The sequence below is a fragment of the Lichenostomus cassidix genome, chromosome 2 (genome assembly GCF_008360975.1).
Source record: "Lichenostomus cassidix isolate B80296 chromosome 2, HeHo_3.0, whole genome shotgun sequence".
Lineage (NCBI taxonomy): Eukaryota > Metazoa > Chordata > Aves > Passeriformes > Meliphagidae > Lichenostomus > Lichenostomus cassidix.
In genome coordinates, this window is record NC_139482.1 from 14,611,321 (window position 1) to 14,632,313 (window position 20,993).

Below are 20,993 nucleotides of genomic sequence, written 5' to 3' on the forward strand. Positions count from 1 at the left end.
TTCCCACACACAGCTCAGTCCCTACGCTGGAAAATCGGATTTAAGGTTTTCTAACTCTTCTGGATGAGTTTTGCTAAAAAAAGGGGAGGGTTTGGTATATACCCTTCAGAAAGAAGCAACCCGTAAGAGATCCCTCCTGTGACAAAGAGGGGAGGACATGTGTGTGTGCTTCCAGAAGCTCCACTTCCACACTTGGTTGTGTTTGATAAGGACCATCTCATTCTAGAGATAGAACACGGAAGCAAATCAGCTGCTACCAGGCTCTCATAGACCACTACCTCTTCTGTGTCATCAGAAATGAGGCAGATGTAGTAACATCCTGAAAATACAAGCCCCACAAATTCTAGCAGTTGGTCTTGGCGTGTATGAATGTCAGCAAGTGAAGTGTGTTGAGGCAGGTGGTATCTTATTTGTCCAACCAATGTGGGCTCTCCATAAACCTCACCTTATGGAGTCTTTGCATATACTTTAAAGAGAAACTCTAGATCTTCTGCTGTGGTATCTGTCCAAACTGGTACCAAGACCAGTGGTGGTTCCAGAGGTCATCTTCATAGGTCATTCCTGAAGTGCTCCAACTTGTCCCTGTGTTGCTCAGATTCAGGGTTCTCAAAATTCTTTCCTGTTGCTGCCCTTTGTAATTTTGGTTGGTCATTCTATGCCGCACATCACTTTGAGCCTTCAGTCCTGCAACTGTTACTGAAGAGTCTGTCTTGGAAGTCTTTGCTCATCCAGCAGCCATGTGTTGGCAGAATGCATGGCTCTATCTAAAACAAGAAGCATTCAAAAAATTAAGTCTGTTTTGCTGGAAATTTTAATAGTAAAGTAAACCAGAGGATTCTGGATAAAGTCAAAACCTCAAACTATTTCTGGTAGTTTTCCTTTTGTGAAATGTTCAACCTCCCTTAGTATTGCACTGGTGCAGTGTGGTAAGGCACAGCATGGTTCTGCTTCTGGTTTGCAGCCAAATTTTGAAAATCTTTCCTGCAATAGAGAATCATATTTCCCAGATCACTATTAAACCATTTGGAAAGAACTGGGGTGGTGGGGGGTGTGGGTGTAGGGGGAAATACACCCCCTACAACTGCAGAAAGGCACCAGCAATCATATTCCTCAAAAAAAACCTTAGAATTGTTTAAAAAAACACCCACATACTTAAATTGTAAAACTGCAGTGAAATGAGGGTAGCAGTCAGAGTTGGAAAAAGAAAAAGTGTTAGAACTACCAGAGATTTTTCTTGGAAATGACCTACGTAAATGACTTAAGTTCAAAAACAGCTTTAGAAGCAAAATGATAAAATATTGCCTGGGCCCCTGTAGATAAACCAAGCCAAATCAATTACTCTTCTGTCTACAAGTCATGACCACTTTATAGAGTGAGCAAACAGGGGCACTAATAATAAAGTATTACCACTTCAACAACATTTTTATATACAGCATCCAATTTTGGGAGTAGGATGCAGGTGCCTTTCCTCACAGGCAGTCACCATGACCAAGAGTAGTGATTGTATTGAGGTTCTGATATGTTTAGTGGCTGCATAAAGACAATCAATAGCCACATGTGCAAACAGTTAACAGTTTATACAGCACATTTCTAAATTAAAGACATTAAATATCAGTGTTCTGCTACCAAGCACAAGTGGCTCAGCAATTGCCACTGGAAATTGAAAGTGCTGGTTAGCACAGCCTGGAACATACAGGCTGCAGAAGGAGATAGGGAGTGTAAAATTGAAGTTGAACAGGTATCAGTTAATAAAATAGCAAATGGGGTCACTACAGATTGCTTTCTCCTGACTTCCCTTGCTCTTTCAGCAGTGCATGCACTTTAAGACTTTTCTCTGGTTCAGTAACTTTGTGATTCCATGGGCAGGTCCCTGCAGAGGAGAGTGCAGAATTTTGGGGTGGTTTAGGTAACATTTGCAGCTGTGGTGCAGGCAACCCTTCAAGGCCCCTTCCAGCTTGGCTGGCTTGGTAGAGCCAGAAGCATAGAAATGCATGACAGCAAGGGTTTGCCAGCACAGGGCCTGGATTGTGTGTGTGCTGACACGTGCAGCAGAGCCAAGGACCTTAGGTGCAGAAGCAATACCTTTTACCATTAATCTTACAACTGACTCTATCTTCTGCTTGAATACATAAAGGAAAGTTTTCTTCCCATACACCAGTTCCTTACTGAAATGAGAGAGCAGAAAATGAATCTGTTTCTTTTACATAAAAATAACATATTTTAGCAACAGAATATAATAAACTTGCCCAGTCTGGTCCTTGTTTCACTGCCTTCAGCCCCCTTGTCAGCTCGTCTTGTCTTTCAGCTGAGATTCCAAAAGCTTTAGAGGAGGATGAATGTTGCCCTTCAACAACACTTGAAGGACTGACAATGTTTTCAAGAAACAAAAGCAAATGATACTACCCTGCCACAGGGAAAAACAAGGTCAATCATGCTATGCAAATCAGCTCTCTGTTGGAGAGAAAAATCAAAACAGAGGAACCTGCTACCCTCATGGTACAGACTGAACATGAATAATCAAAACCTAATTCCTGCTTGATTTTATCACCTGAGAGGGTGAAAGAGGAAAATATATGGGTGCAAAAATACTTAGATGAATACAGCAGTGACTTTGGAAACCTCTCAGTTCTTGAAAAATAAACTTGTCGCTGTAAAAGCCTGCATTTTCAAACTAACAGTGTATCCCATGCAGAAGGCAGCTGAGGACCTCTGAGGAACTGGCATCTAAAACAGCTTTTTGCTGGAGTTTATGTAAGACGCATTCTGGCTTTGAATACTGTTCCTAACATTTTCGTGGGTTATTTCATTTCAGTTCTTGACAGAAACCAGTACATGAAAGGAAATACTCCAGCGCTGAAAATTCACCTGTAATATCTCAGGTCAGGTGAATAGTACTTGCATTATTTCTAAGTTTTTAATTTATTTACTTAAAGGCTTGGTTACAATTTAACAACCCATCTGCCAAAACAAGATTCACTTTAACTATGGAGCAATACATTCTGCAGGTCTTGCAGAAATCCACACCTCACACATTCAAAAATCTCACTTCAATTCCCTCAGCCTAGGAGAATGACAAGAGCAGCAATAGGCACCATCCCAAACCAGGAGCAGCTCTGAATGGCTGCAGGGCAGAAGGAAAGTTCTGTGGCCAGGAATGAAAATGTGAAACCCACTAGGCTACCAGAGAAGAACCTCAAAACTTACTACAGAAATGCCAAATGCCTGAAAACCATTTCAAACAACAGCAAATATTTACTTGATGAGCCTATTCAATGTCCTAATTAACTGAGCAAAAACAATTTTGACTTCAGTGCTTACTGAAAGAATAGACACAATGCTCATTTTCAGTTCAAATTTTACTTCCAATTGCACAAAGGTTGAAAAGATTTTTTCAAATTTTGAAAACAGCATAATTATTTTGGTTTCATATATAAAACAGGGAAACCCAAAGGATACAGGAGTTGTGTGACTGTTCCAACATTCAGCATTAAAATGTTGCCCAACTTAATTTTATCTCATACATTGATTATTTTCTACATTATCTGCTTCTCAAATTATAACTCTGTACAATACCCACAGACATCTAAGGTTAAAATATTTTGAGAAAATACCATGTTATGGAAGGTTCCAATGACCTGGTACAGATTACAGTACAAAGTAATGACAAGTCAGAGCATCACTAGGAGTTTATTCAGAAGCTTTTACTTTTGGTTCTTATATCACAAAAGACATGTTTAATGTTTACAACAAGTATTAGAAACTGAGATGTTTTTATTTCTACTATTATAAAAGTAACATAGGAGACCGTTCTGAGCCATCTTCAAAATGCGGACCAATCTTTTTTTTTGTATATAAACTGTACACAAAAAACAAGGCACTATACATTTTTGGATAATAAAGTATAAAGGTTGATTCGCATAGTTTCTCAAGAAATCCATGCTATAAATACAAACGCTTTGTTCGGTTTAGCACCTGAAGCAGCACTGAGAACAATTCATTAACTATTGCAAAGAGAAACTTTTCAGAATGCGAAGGAGATACATATTGGTGGTATAGCTAAGTTGGTACAAGCAACTGCCATCCAGCTACTTTTCTGTAGTTTTGACATGAAAGTCTTGAAAGTGAATATATATTGCATTGTTAAATACGTACTTGTTCTATGTGTTTATATAAATATAAATTCTTTGTAATCCACAAACTAACAAAATAACACTTTACAAAGAGAACTTCTTTAAAAACAAAAATGGCAAGTATTGTATATAGCCAAAGGACACCTGCAGCAGTAGCTCAAGAAACTACTGTTTAAGTGCATAGGAGAAAGGAGCTTAAACACATTACCTTTAAGAGTCAAAATTGAATTCCATTTTCAAAGAGTTCTCTTGGCCTTTTATAATATTACACACCTCCAGATAGGTAGTCACTAATAACTTCAGATTATTTTTATTTGTTCTGTAAATGTAGGGTACAATTCTTTTAAAGGACAGAGAAAGTGAGAATGGACATCCCTTTAGTGCTCACTCCCATATAAACACAGCTTAGAAAAGTCCTTTTGCCTTCTTCAGGTTCACCTGCTTCCAAGATGGCAGTGCATTGTACTCCTCTCTTGTCATCTCCAATGCAACCTGCATTTAAAATGAGAGGATGTGCTATTAGCAAAAACAACTGACAAGTAGCATAACCAGTAAATGACTTTCCCACATGGTTAAACACAGATGCACAGAGTAACAGTGCACCTCTTCTCCTTACCTCAAAGTCCTCATCTGAAAGATAAATTTCAAGCTTCAGTGGATCAACTCCCTCAGGCAGAGGCCTAGCTAGGAGATCTGCTAGTGGATACACTGTTTTACACAGCTTGGCCAGCACATCCTCTACAAGTATTATCTGATTAGAAACATCGGCATCCTGGAAGGAGAAAACAGAGAACAGGATCACAATGCTGAAACCATCTGCACCCATGGCCATCTGCAGATGGCATGGGATAACCTGCCCTGCCTGAGCAGAAAGCTGTACGTCCAGGTGTGCACACAGGCCAACAGCTCTGCCCTACAACAATTTCACTGCTAAAACCAGGTTTGCACTTAGCAGAAGGACATCCTGTACTCCCAGAATCTCAGTTTAAGGCTGAAATCTGCATTTAGTCATGAAGCCAGCATTTTCTACTAAGGATGGCTGCAGAAGACTTACAAAACAGAAAATGTTATTTGCATTGAGATGCCCCTTGACTGACAGCTGTTAAAGCAGACACATGACATTTGGCTGTGACTCTGCATCCCAGGTAAGGAAGTCAGTAACAGAGCCCTTGGAGGCAGCTGATCCTGTGAGAGGTGTTTTGCTGCCCTGCACTTCAAATCTGGAGAGCAGACCAGAACTGCACATTGCTGCATGATTGAAACAGCTATTCAGTTAAGCTCGAACTCTAGCACACCTCTTTCTATGAGGTGATTCAGATAACACTTTCCTCCTGTTTTTATCAAAAAAAGGGTATGAGAAGCTACATGAAAAAAACTAACAGGAATGCCTCTGATAGACACATTCCCAGTCAGAATTTAGCTGTGGTAGTAGTTGTTTGTTTGTTTTTGTTTTGTTGTTGTTGTTGTTTTTTTCCTATGCAGACTCCTAAACTGTGCTTTCTAAGTTTATCCTCTGGATTTAGAGCTTGACAGCACAAATAACTAATGTTACTGACAACACAAGACACAGTTACTAGCAATAGGAGACTGTCTGTGCAATGAAAAGATTTACCATTTCTGTGATCTCTGCGATGTCTTCCCTGTGCTCCCAACTTGGGAACATATTAGTGAATGTCAGAGGCTCTAGGCCAGCATGAATTAGATAGGATTTTGGGGGCTTCTTTACATTTTTTCCTAAAAAACAGTCAAAACACAAAAAAGAGAGAGAAATTACAAATGGTACAGTATTTGAAATGTCACCCACAATCCAAAGCTGCCTCCTAGGAGTATTTAATTTTTTCCTGAAAAGCTAAAGCAGTTTAAGGCTAAAATAATAAATTTTCCAGTTTTTTTTTTAATTAGTATGGGACATTTTAACATGTTTTTCAGTATTCTCACACCTGCCTTTTGTGTATCTGACCACAAAGATTAAAACATATATGCTGAAAATCCCCAACAGCTACTCCTAACCCAATGCCTTTCTTATCTTACAAAAACAGACTTAGAATAGAGTAAGCAGAGTGTGATGATCTGAAATTAGCCAAATTCAGGTAAATGAAACCTTTTGGTATGCTCAGCAGAAGTGTTCTGCCAGCAACCAACTCAGCTTAAGCTTGGAGGCTTAAGTGAGAATGTTTAAACTGTTAACTTGTGATTCTGAGGTGTAACACAATAAATGAAGCCTTTCCACTGAGAGCAGAGTCAGCAGAGCATCTTGGCAATTTGGGAACAATGCCATTACTGGACAAATGGTTTGCTACAAAAGAGTGAAGAATGTATCTTCAAATAAACTGGTGATAATTGATAACATAGGGGGAGTGCCTTTCAGCTCAGGATAGCAAGGCATGGACAGGTATGACACACTCAGAGCAGTCTGTTACCTTTGCAGTACCGGAGCACTGTCTCCATGGCGCATTTCCTGTCCGTAGCCCACCTTATCCGAGCTGATCCAGTGATTTTGTTTTCCACAGGCCACCAGCCTTGCCACAGGTACACTTCATGGTGATTGTCAACAAGGAAGAGTGCTACACAGTCAGAGAATAACAAATCCATCATCAGCCACTTACTAGTTCTTGTAATCCCCTAAACAAGCCCAGTTTTATATGCTTGTCAGCATCATAACAGGATCATTTCACGGCTTACCAATCCCTTTTGTTAATCATCCAGCTAAACTTCAGCTGGACTTGGATTCTCTGATATAAACAATGTATTTTTACAGCAAGCTTCTGGGATACATATACACTTGATTATTTCTCAGCATCTTTACAATGGGAAAATTACTGTTATTGCTAAATACTGTATAAGCATCACATGCACACATTTTCCTGTGATAAATCAAGTTAAAAGTGCTTACAATTACTGAAACACTGCCTGATGCAGGACACAGTCATCTGTTTTCTTCTTACTTAAGCATTTTAAAACACATACCTGGCTGTGGGGCAGTGTAAAGATCCTCTTGCAAGAATGGCATGGAATTGACGACAGCAGGGTCTCTTGAAGGGTAAACGTACTCAGTGGCTGAGAATTCTCCTGATGAACTACTGAGGCTGAACAGGCGGGGCGTGAAATTAAACTTTCCAGGATCTTTAAAGAACAAAAATTAAGAAGAGTCACAACAGAAAATGTCAGATCTAATTGTAAAAACTAACAAATAAGCTTTTAAAGTGACTGTAAATTTTCTGGGTTTTGACAAAATCAGCCAAGACAGCCAGATGTCTTGAGGGACTAGCAACAGCTGCAAAGGAGCTGAGCTGAGCGGCTGGCTGCCATCAGTCTGAATCTGATCCTGGTTAGTTACTATCAGCCATTTCATAACTGGCTGTTCTGCAGCTTAAGTGAAGCAAGCCCATCTCAGAGTTAGCTGACAAATTTTCCACTTGGTAAATCAACTCCCCTGCTACCTTTGTTGGCAGTTTCAAAGCAAAGGCTGGACAGGAATGTGTGCAGAACTGCCTCCTAAATCCCTTCAGAAGAGAAGCAAAATATATTTGGTATAGTGTTAACTATTGCTCTGTGCTGTCTGAATACAGAGGGGCAGCAGAAGTGGGGGAGAACAAAATGAAACACTTGGTTTTCCAGCACTTTCATTCTAGAACACTATTACTTAATTCAGTAAGATTTTTGGAAGCATGTCTCTGAAGGGATCAACTAAACTACCAAAAAGTTCTTCAAAAACTTTACACTAAATCTGACAACACCATGGACCAGTAAAGTAAAATGTGAGTGCCAAATCCAGGAAGGCAGGTTTACCTTGTAACATGCAATCATAGGCCTTCCGATCTCTCCTCCCTAATGCATCCCAGAATCCCAGGGGCTCTGACCCTTCATCACATTCATGAATCGTCACCTTGCTGCTGCTGTGCAGCCCTGCCTCCAGTGGACACCTGCAAAACACAAAGAGGGAGAATGAACCCAGCGTTTCTGCCCCAAACACAGCTAACACAAAACTGCTGGCCACTCGCATTAGTGGAACCCAAAAATACCCCATAGGCTTGCTGCACGCTTCGTGTCAACATGGGCACTTGGAAAAATTATCAAAAAACAAGATAAGGAATTTCAACAGCTATTCTCAAAGCATTCAGATCTCATTCCCAGAGTGAAGGAGATGCTTGCAGGAGCTCTCAGTAGGAACTCTCACTGCCTGCTTTTGTAACTGCTGCTGTCCTCCTTGCATGCTTTCTCAAATTAATTTCTTCTTCCTTATTCACAAAGCTGGATTCTAATCCTCCTCTCAAATTCCATTTAATTTGCTATTCAGATGTTTAGCATCTCACTCCAAATGGAAAGCGACAGTTTTTTTTTTCAACTGTAATTAGTACAGTAGGAAGAATATGGATGCCCCATCCATGGAAGTGCTCAAGGCCAGGTCGGATGGGGATTTGAGCAACCTGGTCTAGTGGAAGGTATCTCTCACCATGGCAGGGGGGCTGGAGTTAGATGATCTTTAAGGTCCCTTCCAATTCAAACTATTCTGTGAGTCTACTAAAAATGCATTTGACCTTCAATGAAAGCAATTACAGAACATGAGTTTTCTCCAAACCAACCAACCTTCACTCCTCCTCCTGACCAAACAAGCACATGCCGCATTTGTATTCAGAGGACAACTTTATTTATTTCAGATTTTCCTTGAGTCAGCCTATTTTAAGTTAATAGCCTACATATACATCTCCAAAATATAGCTCAGACACTCACTGTTCTTTTATTTTATTGGCTGCTGTTCTTCCTACATCCTTGGTGTGAGACTGTGCTTTGCAGCCGTGCCACAGGTAGATAAGAGCTTTGTTGATATTGAGGACAATCATGGATGTCCGGGAACGCAGGCTGCTGCAGTGACATGCTACTTCAAGTAAGTTTCCTTCATTGGGAACTTCTCCTCGCACACAATAAAGCCTCCAATCACCTGGAGCAGACAGGAACAGTGCAGCTGTATTATCAAATCACATGGGACTGAAAATTCAAAACCTCTGCTCTGGAACAGCTGTTCCCACACTGGATGAATTTCATCTACTTCATGCCTTCTGTTGTCACAGAATAAACTATCTAAGCACCAAGTTTGGCTAACACTACTTGAGAAACTCTGTGCAGAAAAGATGCCTTCTGAAACCTTGCTACTAGAGTACAAGTACTGAGAGCTGAAGAGCTTAACAGAGCAGAAGAGTCAAGTTCTGCTGTTTCATATGGTGAAAAAAAGGGAAACCAACACAATATTCCTCCTATTCAGCTCCTCTTCCCCTCTGCACCTTAAGAACGTAAGGTCACAGTCAAGTGAAAACTGGAACATCTCCAAGCTACACTTCCATTGAAATTCTCCTACCTCAACTACTGCATTCAAGGAATATGTTACAAAAAGCAATGATTGGGTAATAAAAGCTTAGAGCTTTCTTTGGAGCAGAAGAACTGCTCATAAAAACACATTTATTCCCAACATTGTGTAGAAAAGAACATACTTTAAAGCAAATGGGCACTTGGCTTAAGTAAAACCAAACTAAAACCATTTATATGGGCATTAATACAATCAAGTCAGCATGCTCTAGGGTGACAAAATCCATTCTATGCTCAAAGAAGAAAAAGACTACCTTGAAACAAAGCATTGCAAAGCTGTCCCGAGTTTCATGGCATTCATTTTTCCTTTCTATAGAGTATAGTAGTTGAGACTGAATACAAAGCCCTCCACAACAGCTAAAAAAGGATTTTGGGGCAGAAACTCTTAACTAACAATAATTTACTTTGTGCATTTTCTTCTTCCTCTTCCCTTCTTCCAGCATGCACAATCATCCCTCCTTGGAAACACTGCAAGAAGCACGGTGGTTCTTTCCCTTGAAGCACTTGTACCTGGAAATTGAAAGCACCAATCCCCATTAAAAAAATGAAGCAAGTATACAGACTCAGGAAAACTGGTCTCTACGGATTATTAAAAATTATATAGTTATGGCCACCCATGGAGATGGCTTTCCTTCTAATTTACAACTGCTGACTATTGTTGAAATTACCATATATCAGCATGCAATGGGTTCCATATGTGACCTGCATATTAAAAGAAACCTCTAGCTGGAACCCAACAATTGAGTTTCAGAGGATAATGGAATACCAAATGAACTTTAATTTAAATTGGTTTAAACAAATCATTTTTTGAAATTTATGAATTTTTACAGAACCTGTCCACCTTGACTGATGTTCACTGAAACCATTATGGAGGTAACATAGGAGCTGTAGTAGGTTCAAAATTTGCTGTAAAACTGGTTTCTATGATAACATGCATGTTCTTTGCTCACTTTGCATTTGGAGTATGAAACTGATATTGCCAATTCCTAAATCAACTGCATTGCAGAGACTCTCAAACTCTTGATCAAGGGCTCTTATATTTCTCCTCTATGACCTCCTGTCTTCCTGGCAATTTTTATGCTGCTGTTAAAAAACTAATTAAAACATGGTCAAGGTACAGAAACTAACTTTAAACCTCCCACTTTGTATGCTGGTAACTGTGAAGCCACAGCGAAGCCCAAGTCTGCCTAAAGACAAAGTAAACTAGCCTGTCCTTTCAGCTTCAAACTAGCTGCATCTGCATTGGCTAGAATCTCTGCAAACAATGCAATTAATATGTAATTACAGAGTAAACAAATTGAAAATTTCAAATGTATTTTTTTGCCTTGGCCTGCAGAAAGTGCTTCTCCTCAGCACTAGGAAGACAGTCCTGCTATCTGAACATGTACTCAAATGGAAGTCCTGCTATCTGAACATGTACTCAAATGAATCTGTGTAACTCTATTTCACCTATTCCTGCTGGGAAGGGAAGAGAAGACCTTCTCCTTGAGCCTTTTTCAGAAATATCCTTAGAAGCAAGATTTGGGAATGACAATCCATAAAGGAGCTTACAAGTCTCTGGCAACTGGCATAATGTCAAAAGTAATTTTGAGGTCTGACTATTTGTAATGGCAAGAATGTGTGTACAGAAAGGGAGGAGGCAAAAAAATAACTCCTGTTTACCATTAGTGGCAACCCAGGCAGCCAAATCTTACCAGGTCTGCCACCTAGAAGCTCACCTGTGCTCCTCTCTCTTCATCAAGTTCCACTGTCATGAGTGCTGATGTTCCTTTCTCACTCACTGTGGAGTGCCTTCCTTGCCAAAAGAAATACACACATTTCTCTTTTCCAACAGCCCGTACTTGTTGCTCTCCTTTTTGTCTGCTTCCAACTGCGAAACAGAGAGCACATGCTGAAGAAAGTACTCTGGCTATAGGTTTAAACAGCACATAATTTAACCTCATCTGCCAGCTCAGCACTATCCCATCCAGAACAGGAAGGAAAAAAATGTGCAATTGGAGGAATATTAGGTCTCCAAGCCAGCATGTCCCCATGCAGTGTTGGCATTGTCTCCTCAGGTGGATGTGAGCCCACACAGGCAGAGATGCCTGTGGTGGTTGGAGAAAGAGACGTAGAAAGAACTGGTACTATCTGGAGAAAAATAACTGACAGCACTTGAGCCAATTTGCATGTGAAATGGCATGTCCAGTTATGTTACCAGAAGAGTGCATTATGCCTCATTTTCCACATTACACATTACATTTTCCTGTTCTTTGGCAGGAGGAGAGCAGCTGCCTTTTTTGGGTTTTTTTTTGAGAATTGGTATTCAGTTGTAATGATAAGCAAATAATGTTTACAGCAAGTGAAATTTAGCAACAAAACCAGTTATAGAATGTTTCACTCTTTCCAGTGAATAGGGAATAAACAGATATAATTAAATTAAAGAATTTAAAAAACCCAAGAGTTTTAAAACAGATTTAAAAAATAAAATATTACAACTTCTGCCTGGATTCCAGCTGTGCTGAGCAGCATCCAACTGAAACACTTAGGAGAAAGCATCCTGTTTTTTTCAAGTTGAGAATACTCAAACCACTACTCACTTCTAAAATTTATGGTTTTCATTCTTATCTGTAATTCAGCCCATAAAAGTACTGCCTTCTACATAAAAATTTATTCTGTTTTGGAGTGATGGAATATGTTTTCATCTATTTGGACTAGAAGTCTGTTTACAGTTCAGTACTAGTGTTACCCACTTCTCCCAAGACTTAAAGCTTTTGTATTTTTCTTGGATTTGCCAGTATCTGATCTCAACGATCCTGACTAAGACCTACCTACATTTTTTGGCTAAAAGACTGAAGCTATATAACTGTTATGCTGCTTTCAACCCATTTTAATATACTGCTATTTGGAACAATCAGTTTTAGACTATTTGTCTTTAACTTACCACAAAAGCCACCTATTCTTAGTTTAGTGCCAGAAGGGAGAGTTACAATGGGATTATGAAGCTGACAAGTTCTCAGCCTTTACCTGCTGCTCTCAGGCTCTTTGTCAGAACACTGCTGAGCCTGAAATCCAGATCAAAGGGTTTCCAGCAACAGCAGAAGGGCCAGCAAGGGCAATGAGCTGGCAAGGGCTTTTCCTGTCATTGTTACTGATCTCCATTACCCAGCAAACGTTTTTCTTGTTGCTAAGCCTACCTCTTGCAAGACATTCAGACCACTGCCATCAGTCCAGCTGCCTAGTTATTTTGGTGTTAAGCTGTGGGCATAAATCTGGCTTAATGAACCAGAATTATGGTTCATTAATATGGTGAATATGTACACCACCAGTGCTGGGTAAAAGCAGAGATTGACAGCATTACGTTTGGTGTATCAAAAGTAACTACAACTTTTTTATTTTCTACTGCTTTCTTTTAAACAAAGTAAGAAGCTCTACTTTTTAAAGACCTAGGAAGGCTAAATTAGCATCCCTAACCTTTCAAACTGTCTCATAACCATGGAAATCTAGGTCTGGATCTCATCATCAAGAGCAGGAGTTTTAGCTGCACTTCTGCATGTTTCAGCAGAATGAAATGGAATTGTTCACTAACCTGTAGTGCTCACCATGTACTTCCACTTCACCACATAAGTGTCTCCCTCATGGAACTGCCCTATGCTTTGCTTAGGCAGTCTACTATAATCGAATTCCAGGATGTGCCAGACATCCACTGAGGCAGTGATAATTTCAAACTGCCTCCCATCTTCTCCTTCTACAAGTCCATAGCCCCGGCCAATATTCATTCCATCCAAGACTGTGCCTACAGTTGTTTGAGGCACAGCTACCATTAGCATGACATCATATGGTTTAGAATCAGATCTGGATTCTTCCTGTCAAAAAACACAGAGAAGATATTTCTTTGAGCACAGCTTTTTTTCTTCTTGCCCCACCGTTCCAGTCAGACATTTTGACTCCTGCATATTTCAATACTTTAGTATCTTGTCATTTTTTGATGACTTGTTAGCTTTGACCTCATCAGTATTCATTGAGCTGCCTGGCTCATAAATAAATAACAAATATAAATAATAGTAATAATAATACATAATAGAATAATATATTTATATATAACATATATTAATAATACATACAAATATATTTATAATTATAATGTAATATAGAAATAATATAAAACAACTCTGTGGGTTCACTGTAGGAGGGGATATTCTGACTCGTAGGTCAAAGCCCACAGGATAAAGAACATGCTCTGGATCCTTGAGCACAAGCTTCCCTGGCTGCCATCCCAACTAGGTCATCTAGTTTGAAATACCTAGCATGCTTATTATATGCACCTTCTGGTGAAGGGATTCACTAGAATTCTTCTCATTGAGTTTCTTCAGTTCTGTCCAATCAAGAAATTTTTCTTTGAACAGTATTGTCTCATTATGTTCTGTGAGTCTGCCAAATACAGCCCAGTCTGGGCGTCCTTGTCCCTTTCTGTGCAAGGGAACAAAAGATATAGAATCAAATGAAACACTGTGAAAAGAGGGCAAGAAAACTAAGTATCTGCAATGAGACTTAATTCAAGTTATGATACCTGGGTATGAGGGGATTGCATTCTCCTGGGTCCAGAGGATTTATATCACAATTGGAGTAGTCAAAGGTGCCATTCCACAAGTGTTTTGCCAGCTGGAATGCCACTTTTCTTTGTGCTAAAGTGACTTCCTTTCCATGCCATACATACACTTCACTGCCAAAATCAAACACCAGCACCTAAAACCAAAACCAAACAACAAAAAAATCAACCAACCATTAGGTTAGGTGATACCTTGATCCTCCAGTTTCCTTGTGCTGAACAGAAACCCCCCTAAATATGTGAGTTTCTTTAGTGACACTAACAAGTAGCACTGCAATGCAAGTAAGGACAGGGCACCGGTCTGCACTGTGATGTCCAATTGTTGAGGATGACTGGAAGCAAATATGGGGAATGAGGTGTATCTTTAGGTAGCTAAAGTCACTAGATTAGAGAGCTCTTATTGCTAAAAACCTGGTTCTGTTGCATGACCGATTGCTGTCCAGTTTCAGCAGCTTTCTCTGACGTTTAGACCTTTGCCTTGTCCTGCAGCCAGGGAAGGCTGACAGAACACACAACAAAGACAAAAAGCCAGTGACTAATACTTTCAAGCAAATGCACCATCATTTTAGAAACCTGCTCTCATTCTGACTTACATGGGTGAAATGGTTGTTTGAGGAGGAAAAGTCTGCTAGGAACAGAAATAAAAGCGGGTTTTTATTTTGTTTTCTTTTTCCGAAGTGCTACTTATTTCACACTTCATGACTCTGGAGTAAGCCACTGTTGACGAAAAGATTTACACTTCCTAAAATGGTACTTTACTTTGAAGATAATGTGAACTGATTTCTTGAGAAAATCAGCAGCACACTCTAGACAGCCAAGTGTGCAGAAGCCTTTCAAAAACGTGGAGGACCCAGTTTTCAGTGATCCTCTCCACATGTATTTGCAGTAACTGAAAGTCATTATCAGTTGCACATTCCTGCATTTACCACAGAAGCAGTAAGTGGCACTATACCTCTTTTGGTTGTAGCAGGGTACATTTTGGCACCTTTCCCCAGTAGTCATCCTCAGGAATGAGTTTATCTTCTACGAGGCGGTAAATGCAATTTGTTTCTATTATTGCAGCTTCATACATTTCATCTTCTTCAGGACTTCCAGCGGCTTAAGGAAAAGATTGCAAAAAAAAAAAATTAACATTCAACTATCTTTACCAAAGAAAACTGCCTTTACTATTTTATTGTGATAGAGCAACAGATATTGTAACTATTAACAATGCTTACACTGGTAATTTGACTGTCCACCAAGGAGTTTCCAGAAGTCTTTGGCTGCATGGGTGTGGGTATTTATTCCTTCTTCTATTGTCTGTATATAAGAAGCTCTACAGCCAAGTTCCCTCTTTGTCTGAATTAAAGTTGCAAGTTCTGAAGCCTAAGAGATTAACAGTTATCTGAACAGGATTGCTTAAGTCTTTGGAATACTTGTGCGATATTCTTGTTCAGGGAGAAGGCAAATGGGATATAATACAGCAAATAGCAGAAGAAATTATTATTATTTATTGCACTAAATAAACAGACATTAGAAAAAAATGTTACAGAAACACATTTATTCTTTCACTTGCCTTAAAGCAAGGCTGATCTCAATGGACATGGGAATAAAAAGGACATCCTGCAATTCAGACTATTTTTTTGAGTCCAGTCTGTATCCTGAGGATATCCTTTTTTCTCTTGCAGCTTCAAAAACTACACACTCCCATGTCAGCCTTCATTCAGTGCATGACCTAAAACGTAACTTCAGGAATCTTGCATATCTCCCTGTCACAGACTATCAGTTACACACCACTTTTTGAGAGAATTAGCCCCAAGGCTCTATTTCATCAGAGACATGTATTGCAATGGTTCTAAAAATAAATAATAAATAAACCCCCCCAACAGTACTGACCTTTGCTTTTTCTATGACATTTGCAAACTCTCCTACCCACAAGAAACATAAATGTGGAGTTAACAACAGGAAACAGTCTCCACTGTTCAGTGATGAGGCTCTTGGTTCAACTAATCTTGTTTGAACATGTCTTCTTCCTAGTGAGAAAACAAAGCTAATTATATTCCTTCAACTACTACTATCAAATGTCACAATCTAATTTGTTTTGAATGAAATACAAACAATCCCAGCACATTTAGCAAAATATGTGGGAACAGGCTGTTTAAGAAGAATTAAAGGACTACTACTGTGGAAAAAGAATTTACTCACAGGAAACAAAATAAATGTTGTCTCCTATCAACTAATATTCCTATTATTTCCTGTTCTTGCTTTAACAACTCTGTGTCCTTCTGGAAAGAAATGAATTAAGTAAATGGCAGACAGCAGCAAAATTCCAGAACCTTTTACATTTGCTTAAGTGAAGTTACGACACAACTTCTGTAGGCAGTAAAATGTTTCAATAATTTAGGAAATTTAAGAATTTTGCTGTCCAAAACCTAGCTATTTGCAGAATCAGATATGTCACTTTGCACTAAGGTAAGGGGAAGTGGAGCAAGAACACTTGCTTAACTTTAAGTGTCCAATTCTTCCAGTGTTCAGTATAACTTGGAAATGACATGACTGTCATGTCATTTCCAAGTTATACTGAACACTGGAAGAATTGGACAGTTAACAAATTTCCATAGCAGATAGCCAGAATTTCTGAACTATTCTGTTTTGTCCTTGGGAAACACACACCAGTGGCCCAATACAAACTTATTGTAAAGTTTAACTTTTGTTACACAATTATCACTTATTTTTTCAGGTTTTGGACATAAATCTTGACCTGAAGATCTAGAACAAACTAAGCATCTAAATGTGGTAGCAACTCCCATATGTTGCATTCAGCCTATTATTTGTGGAAAGTAAAAGCAGTTCCAGCATACCTTTAATTTGCAGGAGCATTAGCTTCTTGTATGGCACAGCACTGTTGTTAGAGTTTTGCTCTGTTAGATTAACACTCCGCAGGCTAATGTTGCTGAAGTTCTCTTTGCTTGCCAGGCCAGCAAGTGCTACTTCTGAGAAATTTGAATTTGTAGACACTTGTACATAAAAAGAAGTTGGAGGAAAGACAGACAGACACAAAAATTACAAAATTATATTAAAGAATTGTTTTTTGCAATAAGAAAATATTTTCTGCCCATTATTTGCAGTTTTTTTATTTTTTTCCATAGCAACAACAAAGCCAGATCAAACTCAGGTAAACCACTAGCCCAAAAGATTTGTGGCTTTAGGATTATCTAAGTTTTTAGATATCATCCAAGAGGAAACTGTCAGCGCCAGAATTATGCTATTTGGCAGAAATACCAACTTTGCTAGGAAATGCCTGAGTCAATATTTTGTGAAGTACTGTGTTGATCTTCAGTGCCTTATAAGTCATTGATAATAAAAGCACAGAGACAAGGCTAATTAACTGTAATTCCCTTAAAATTTGGCTGAGACAGTGTGATGCAACACCAATTTACATTTCGAAGTCTTAGGCATGTTTTACTGTAAACTTACAGCCCAAATTATTAGCTACTTTTGCTTATTGGTCAACCAAAGACAACACACTTTATGAATTTGTAACTCAGGGAAATCCTTCTCATGACATGGCAACAAAGTATTACACATATAATTAGCATGTTCATCAATACAGTCAATATTTAAAGATGATCTTTCTTTATTCAAATGTAATAAGGAAAACTTGTACCCCAAAATGTAAGAGTGGCTTGACAAAACTTTGAATGACTTTTACAATGATGTCTTTGCTGGTTGTCAGGAGAAAGCAAGGTCACAAGTCAAACACCTTGTATAAACCCTGCCACAAATACTGATCCTTTATGGAAATTAATTGTTAGGAGTCAAGAAGGCTAATTCCAGTTTCTGAGAGAAAATTAGGACCCAAAATTGAGGCCAGTGCACCTGAACAAAAGTTCATCTATTCTTGCCAGCTCTCACCCCAGCATGACAAAGTTAGATCTGCTTTCCTTGATCTCCTGTCCTCTCCCTGCACATCCTGCAGACATTTTGGCTTTCTCTCTTTCTGCACAACGTCACGGTGCTAAAAATAAATAATTAAACCTTTATACAAGTGGTGGCTATAGGTAGCTTTCCCTGAGGAAGTCACACATGCCCTTCTCTCCAGGCCTCCTAGACAGTCTGCGTTTCCACCTTATACCTCAATCAGTTTATTGCCACTCAGAGAATATGTTCCATTCCTTCAGTTCCAGTTTTTGCACTGGGATTTTTTGTTTAATTTTTAATTAAAACAGCAAGATGATGTATTGTACAAATCATCCTGATAGCTTACTTTTTTCTACTTTCATTCGCTTTGACTCCATGAAGGCAACATTCAGTCGTTGTTCAGTATATTCATGAAGAATATCTTGTCTTGCTGCCAGCATTTTCAGGGGGTTTCTCGAGGACTGGACTCTGCGTGTAGGTCTAACTGCACGTTTGTGCTCTGCTACAGAAGATGTCAACCTGAAAAACAGGCACTGCTTATGAGCTTTAGTTAATTTTTCTAGTCAGGATCATCTAATAACAAGAAAACAGGACCAGCTCCTCCATTCAGGCAGGAGCATGATTTCAGAAATTTGCAGAAGAAACGGACATGCTAAGGTGTCCATTATTACTAAGTAGTATTACTTAGATACTAAGTATGCTACCAGATGGATAAGATACCTACAAGATGACTTAAAGCTGAACATTTTGAACACTGCCCTTGTATCTGCATTCAAAACAGTGGGGAAAAAAGTAATTCTTACTTAGGTGCATAAGGATCAAAGATGGCATCGAAGTCCTCATCAAGGTCCAAAGGCACTGAGGAGGAAGGGAAATTCACATGGCGATAAAATTTGGAAAATGTTTCATCATCATCCAGCTTCATCACCTCCTTCACAGATCTTCCTGTAACTGTCAGCACTGTCTCTTGCATCCCAGCAACTGCGGGAAAAAAACACCTCACCCAGTAAATAATCATAAATAATCATATTAGAGTTTCTAATAATCATACTAGAGTTTCTAATCAAACTAGAATTTCTAGAAAATGTAAACATGGCTTGTTTGGTAGTTGTCTGGGTAATTTTTTTTTTGGGGTGGTGGTGTTTTGGTTTTTGGTGGAGTTTGTGCTGATTTTTTTTTTAATTGATGGTAAAAAAGTCTGTTGTAAAGAATATTAAAACAGTGTAACTGCTACTCATATGCAATAATCATTATGCAAAACGGTTGGGAAATATGGCTAAATGAAAACTTAAGACACTATAAATGAGTTGCTTTAGTATGATGACCTAAGCATTTTAGGGTCTTGTATATTCCCTCTTGCCTCCAACTATGTAATTCCTTCCTTTGAAAGGATCTAGAATCACAAGGGGAAATGTCAGTACTTTAAACTAGTGAGTATGACACAGTCATTACTCTATGCTAGTGCCTCCTCTGCTGAAATGTGAATACATTTGTTTATGGTATTTGATACACTACAAATTACATAAGGATTTTTGTCTTACAAATGGAGGACAGACATACGAGATGGAAACACCAGAGAAATCTAGAGGGCTTCATAAATACCCAACAGGCAGTACAAGGAAGCTGATGAGCTGCTACAGAGTCAGTTTTCAAAAAAGTCAGGAAAGTGAATGAACTGTGCTTGGGATCAGCTTAGTATTCTATTTTGATTTTAATAGGTCTAAACTACATTTAAAGCTGTTTCACTGTATATGGCAATGTGGTTCAAACTGGCTGTGTGCTTTTAAGAGATTGTGCCCTACAGAAGGACGTGTACATTGTTTTTGGAGAAATAAGGTTATTTTTGCATCTGTGATTTATTCTATTGTGCATCTACATTCAGTCCTTCGCAATAGCAAAAGGCTGAATCACAAAAAGAAAACTATCAGTAAGTGCAGTCTGAGCAAAGAAATATTCAGTTTCTGCTACCAGATATTTTAACTAAGAGGTGCTTTAATCAATTATTGAAGTCAGAGAGTGGATACACTGCCACCCTTGGTAACTCTACCAACCTTTGTTATTCAGCCTTCCCAGGAATGACTCCAACTTGTCAAGCTTCATATCTGACTCCAACTGCATATCAGGCCTGGCTTCAATTTCTAAGCAAACAAGAAAGTAAAACCTGTTAATTGGCAGGAAGTAAATAAGCCTGAACATATTTCAGCCATGTTTATTCCTTACCTTCCAAGGGCTTTGTAACTGGAGTGGTGGACTTCTGCCGGAAAGGAGATGCTACTGGTGTCAGTGCACTTGGAGAAGCCAGACCTGCACAGGGACACAGAACATAGGGAATGCAGCCATGAGTCAGCCTGCGTTCCCAACAGTGACACAGGGAAGCTATTTGGGGAAAGCAGATGAGCTTGGCTACTTCCTACAGGCCAGAACTTCTTCAGCCTCCCTAGGCACTGTATTAGAGATGGCAGAGTGCCCTGCCTGCTTCTTCAATCAACAGCAGCCCCAGAAACCACCCCAGTCACAAGAACAACACTTCATTTCCAAGTGTCTCTAAGCAAGCTAACACAAGATATAAGCTTTCTCTGGAATACAGTAATTCTGCTCCTTTTCAAGGTAGCAGCAGTTCACACGGTCTACTTTTTGGGTTCCAGCTGTACATCAAGCTCCATTTTAAAAACATGGAAGTGGTCTGAACAAAAAGATAAAGTTAGAAGGGAAGCCACCAAGGTCTTGCTTGGCACCTTCACCTCTACCACCCTCTTACTCCCTTGTTTAAATTTAAGCACATCTCTATTAAGACACATAACAGGATGCATCTGTCTTGTGAATGCTGTCCCAGGATTTTGCAGTAATTCTTGGGCCCTGCTGGGTATTTCAGAACACGTGGAAATTGAAATAGAAATGGAAGTTAGAGTCCCCACCGTATCAAGCACTACTCCCTCCTTTTGCTTTACTCTCCTCCATCCTTTGCAGTAACTACCATAAAGCAATTTATTCTGGACCCAGTGGATAAAATAAAG

At 39.3% G+C, this 20,993-nt stretch overlaps 1 protein-coding gene across 20 annotated transcripts in view; it reads right to left on the reverse strand.

Moving 5' to 3' along the window:
- Nucleotides 1-3,338: 3,338 nt before the first annotated feature.
- The window catches only part of SVIL (supervillin), a 135,006-nt gene continuing 117,351 nt past the window's right edge, over nucleotides 3,339-20,993 (reverse strand). For all 20 annotated transcript variants that reach the window (XM_085050421.1, XM_085050419.1, XM_085050418.1 and 17 more), the window contains 20 exons: nucleotides 20,200-20,283; nucleotides 20,031-20,117; nucleotides 18,783-18,960; nucleotides 18,326-18,498; nucleotides 16,920-17,075; nucleotides 15,955-16,091; nucleotides 15,297-15,444; nucleotides 15,032-15,177; nucleotides 14,041-14,216; nucleotides 13,796-13,940; nucleotides 13,060-13,336; nucleotides 11,210-11,361; nucleotides 9,896-10,001; nucleotides 8,862-9,069; nucleotides 7,920-8,053; nucleotides 7,098-7,253; nucleotides 6,551-6,694; nucleotides 5,743-5,864; nucleotides 4,747-4,902; nucleotides 3,339-4,622 (listed from right to left, as the gene is read on the reverse strand). In XM_085050421.1, the coding sequence (XP_084906547.1) occupies nucleotides 4,536-4,622; nucleotides 4,747-4,902; nucleotides 5,743-5,864; nucleotides 6,551-6,694; nucleotides 7,098-7,253; nucleotides 7,920-8,053; nucleotides 8,862-9,069; nucleotides 9,896-10,001; nucleotides 11,210-11,361; nucleotides 13,060-13,336; nucleotides 13,796-13,940; nucleotides 14,041-14,216; nucleotides 15,032-15,177; nucleotides 15,297-15,444; nucleotides 15,955-16,091; nucleotides 16,920-17,075; nucleotides 18,326-18,498; nucleotides 18,783-18,960; nucleotides 20,031-20,117; nucleotides 20,200-20,283 (2,972 nt within the window). In that variant the 3' untranslated portion in view covers nucleotides 3,339-4,535. The remainder of the gene's footprint in view (nucleotides 4,623-4,746; nucleotides 4,903-5,742; nucleotides 5,865-6,550; nucleotides 6,695-7,097; nucleotides 7,254-7,919; nucleotides 8,054-8,861; nucleotides 9,070-9,895; nucleotides 10,002-11,209; nucleotides 11,362-13,059; nucleotides 13,337-13,795; nucleotides 13,941-14,040; nucleotides 14,217-15,031; nucleotides 15,178-15,296; nucleotides 15,445-15,954; nucleotides 16,092-16,919; nucleotides 17,076-18,325; nucleotides 18,499-18,782; nucleotides 18,961-20,030; nucleotides 20,118-20,199; nucleotides 20,284-20,993) is intronic.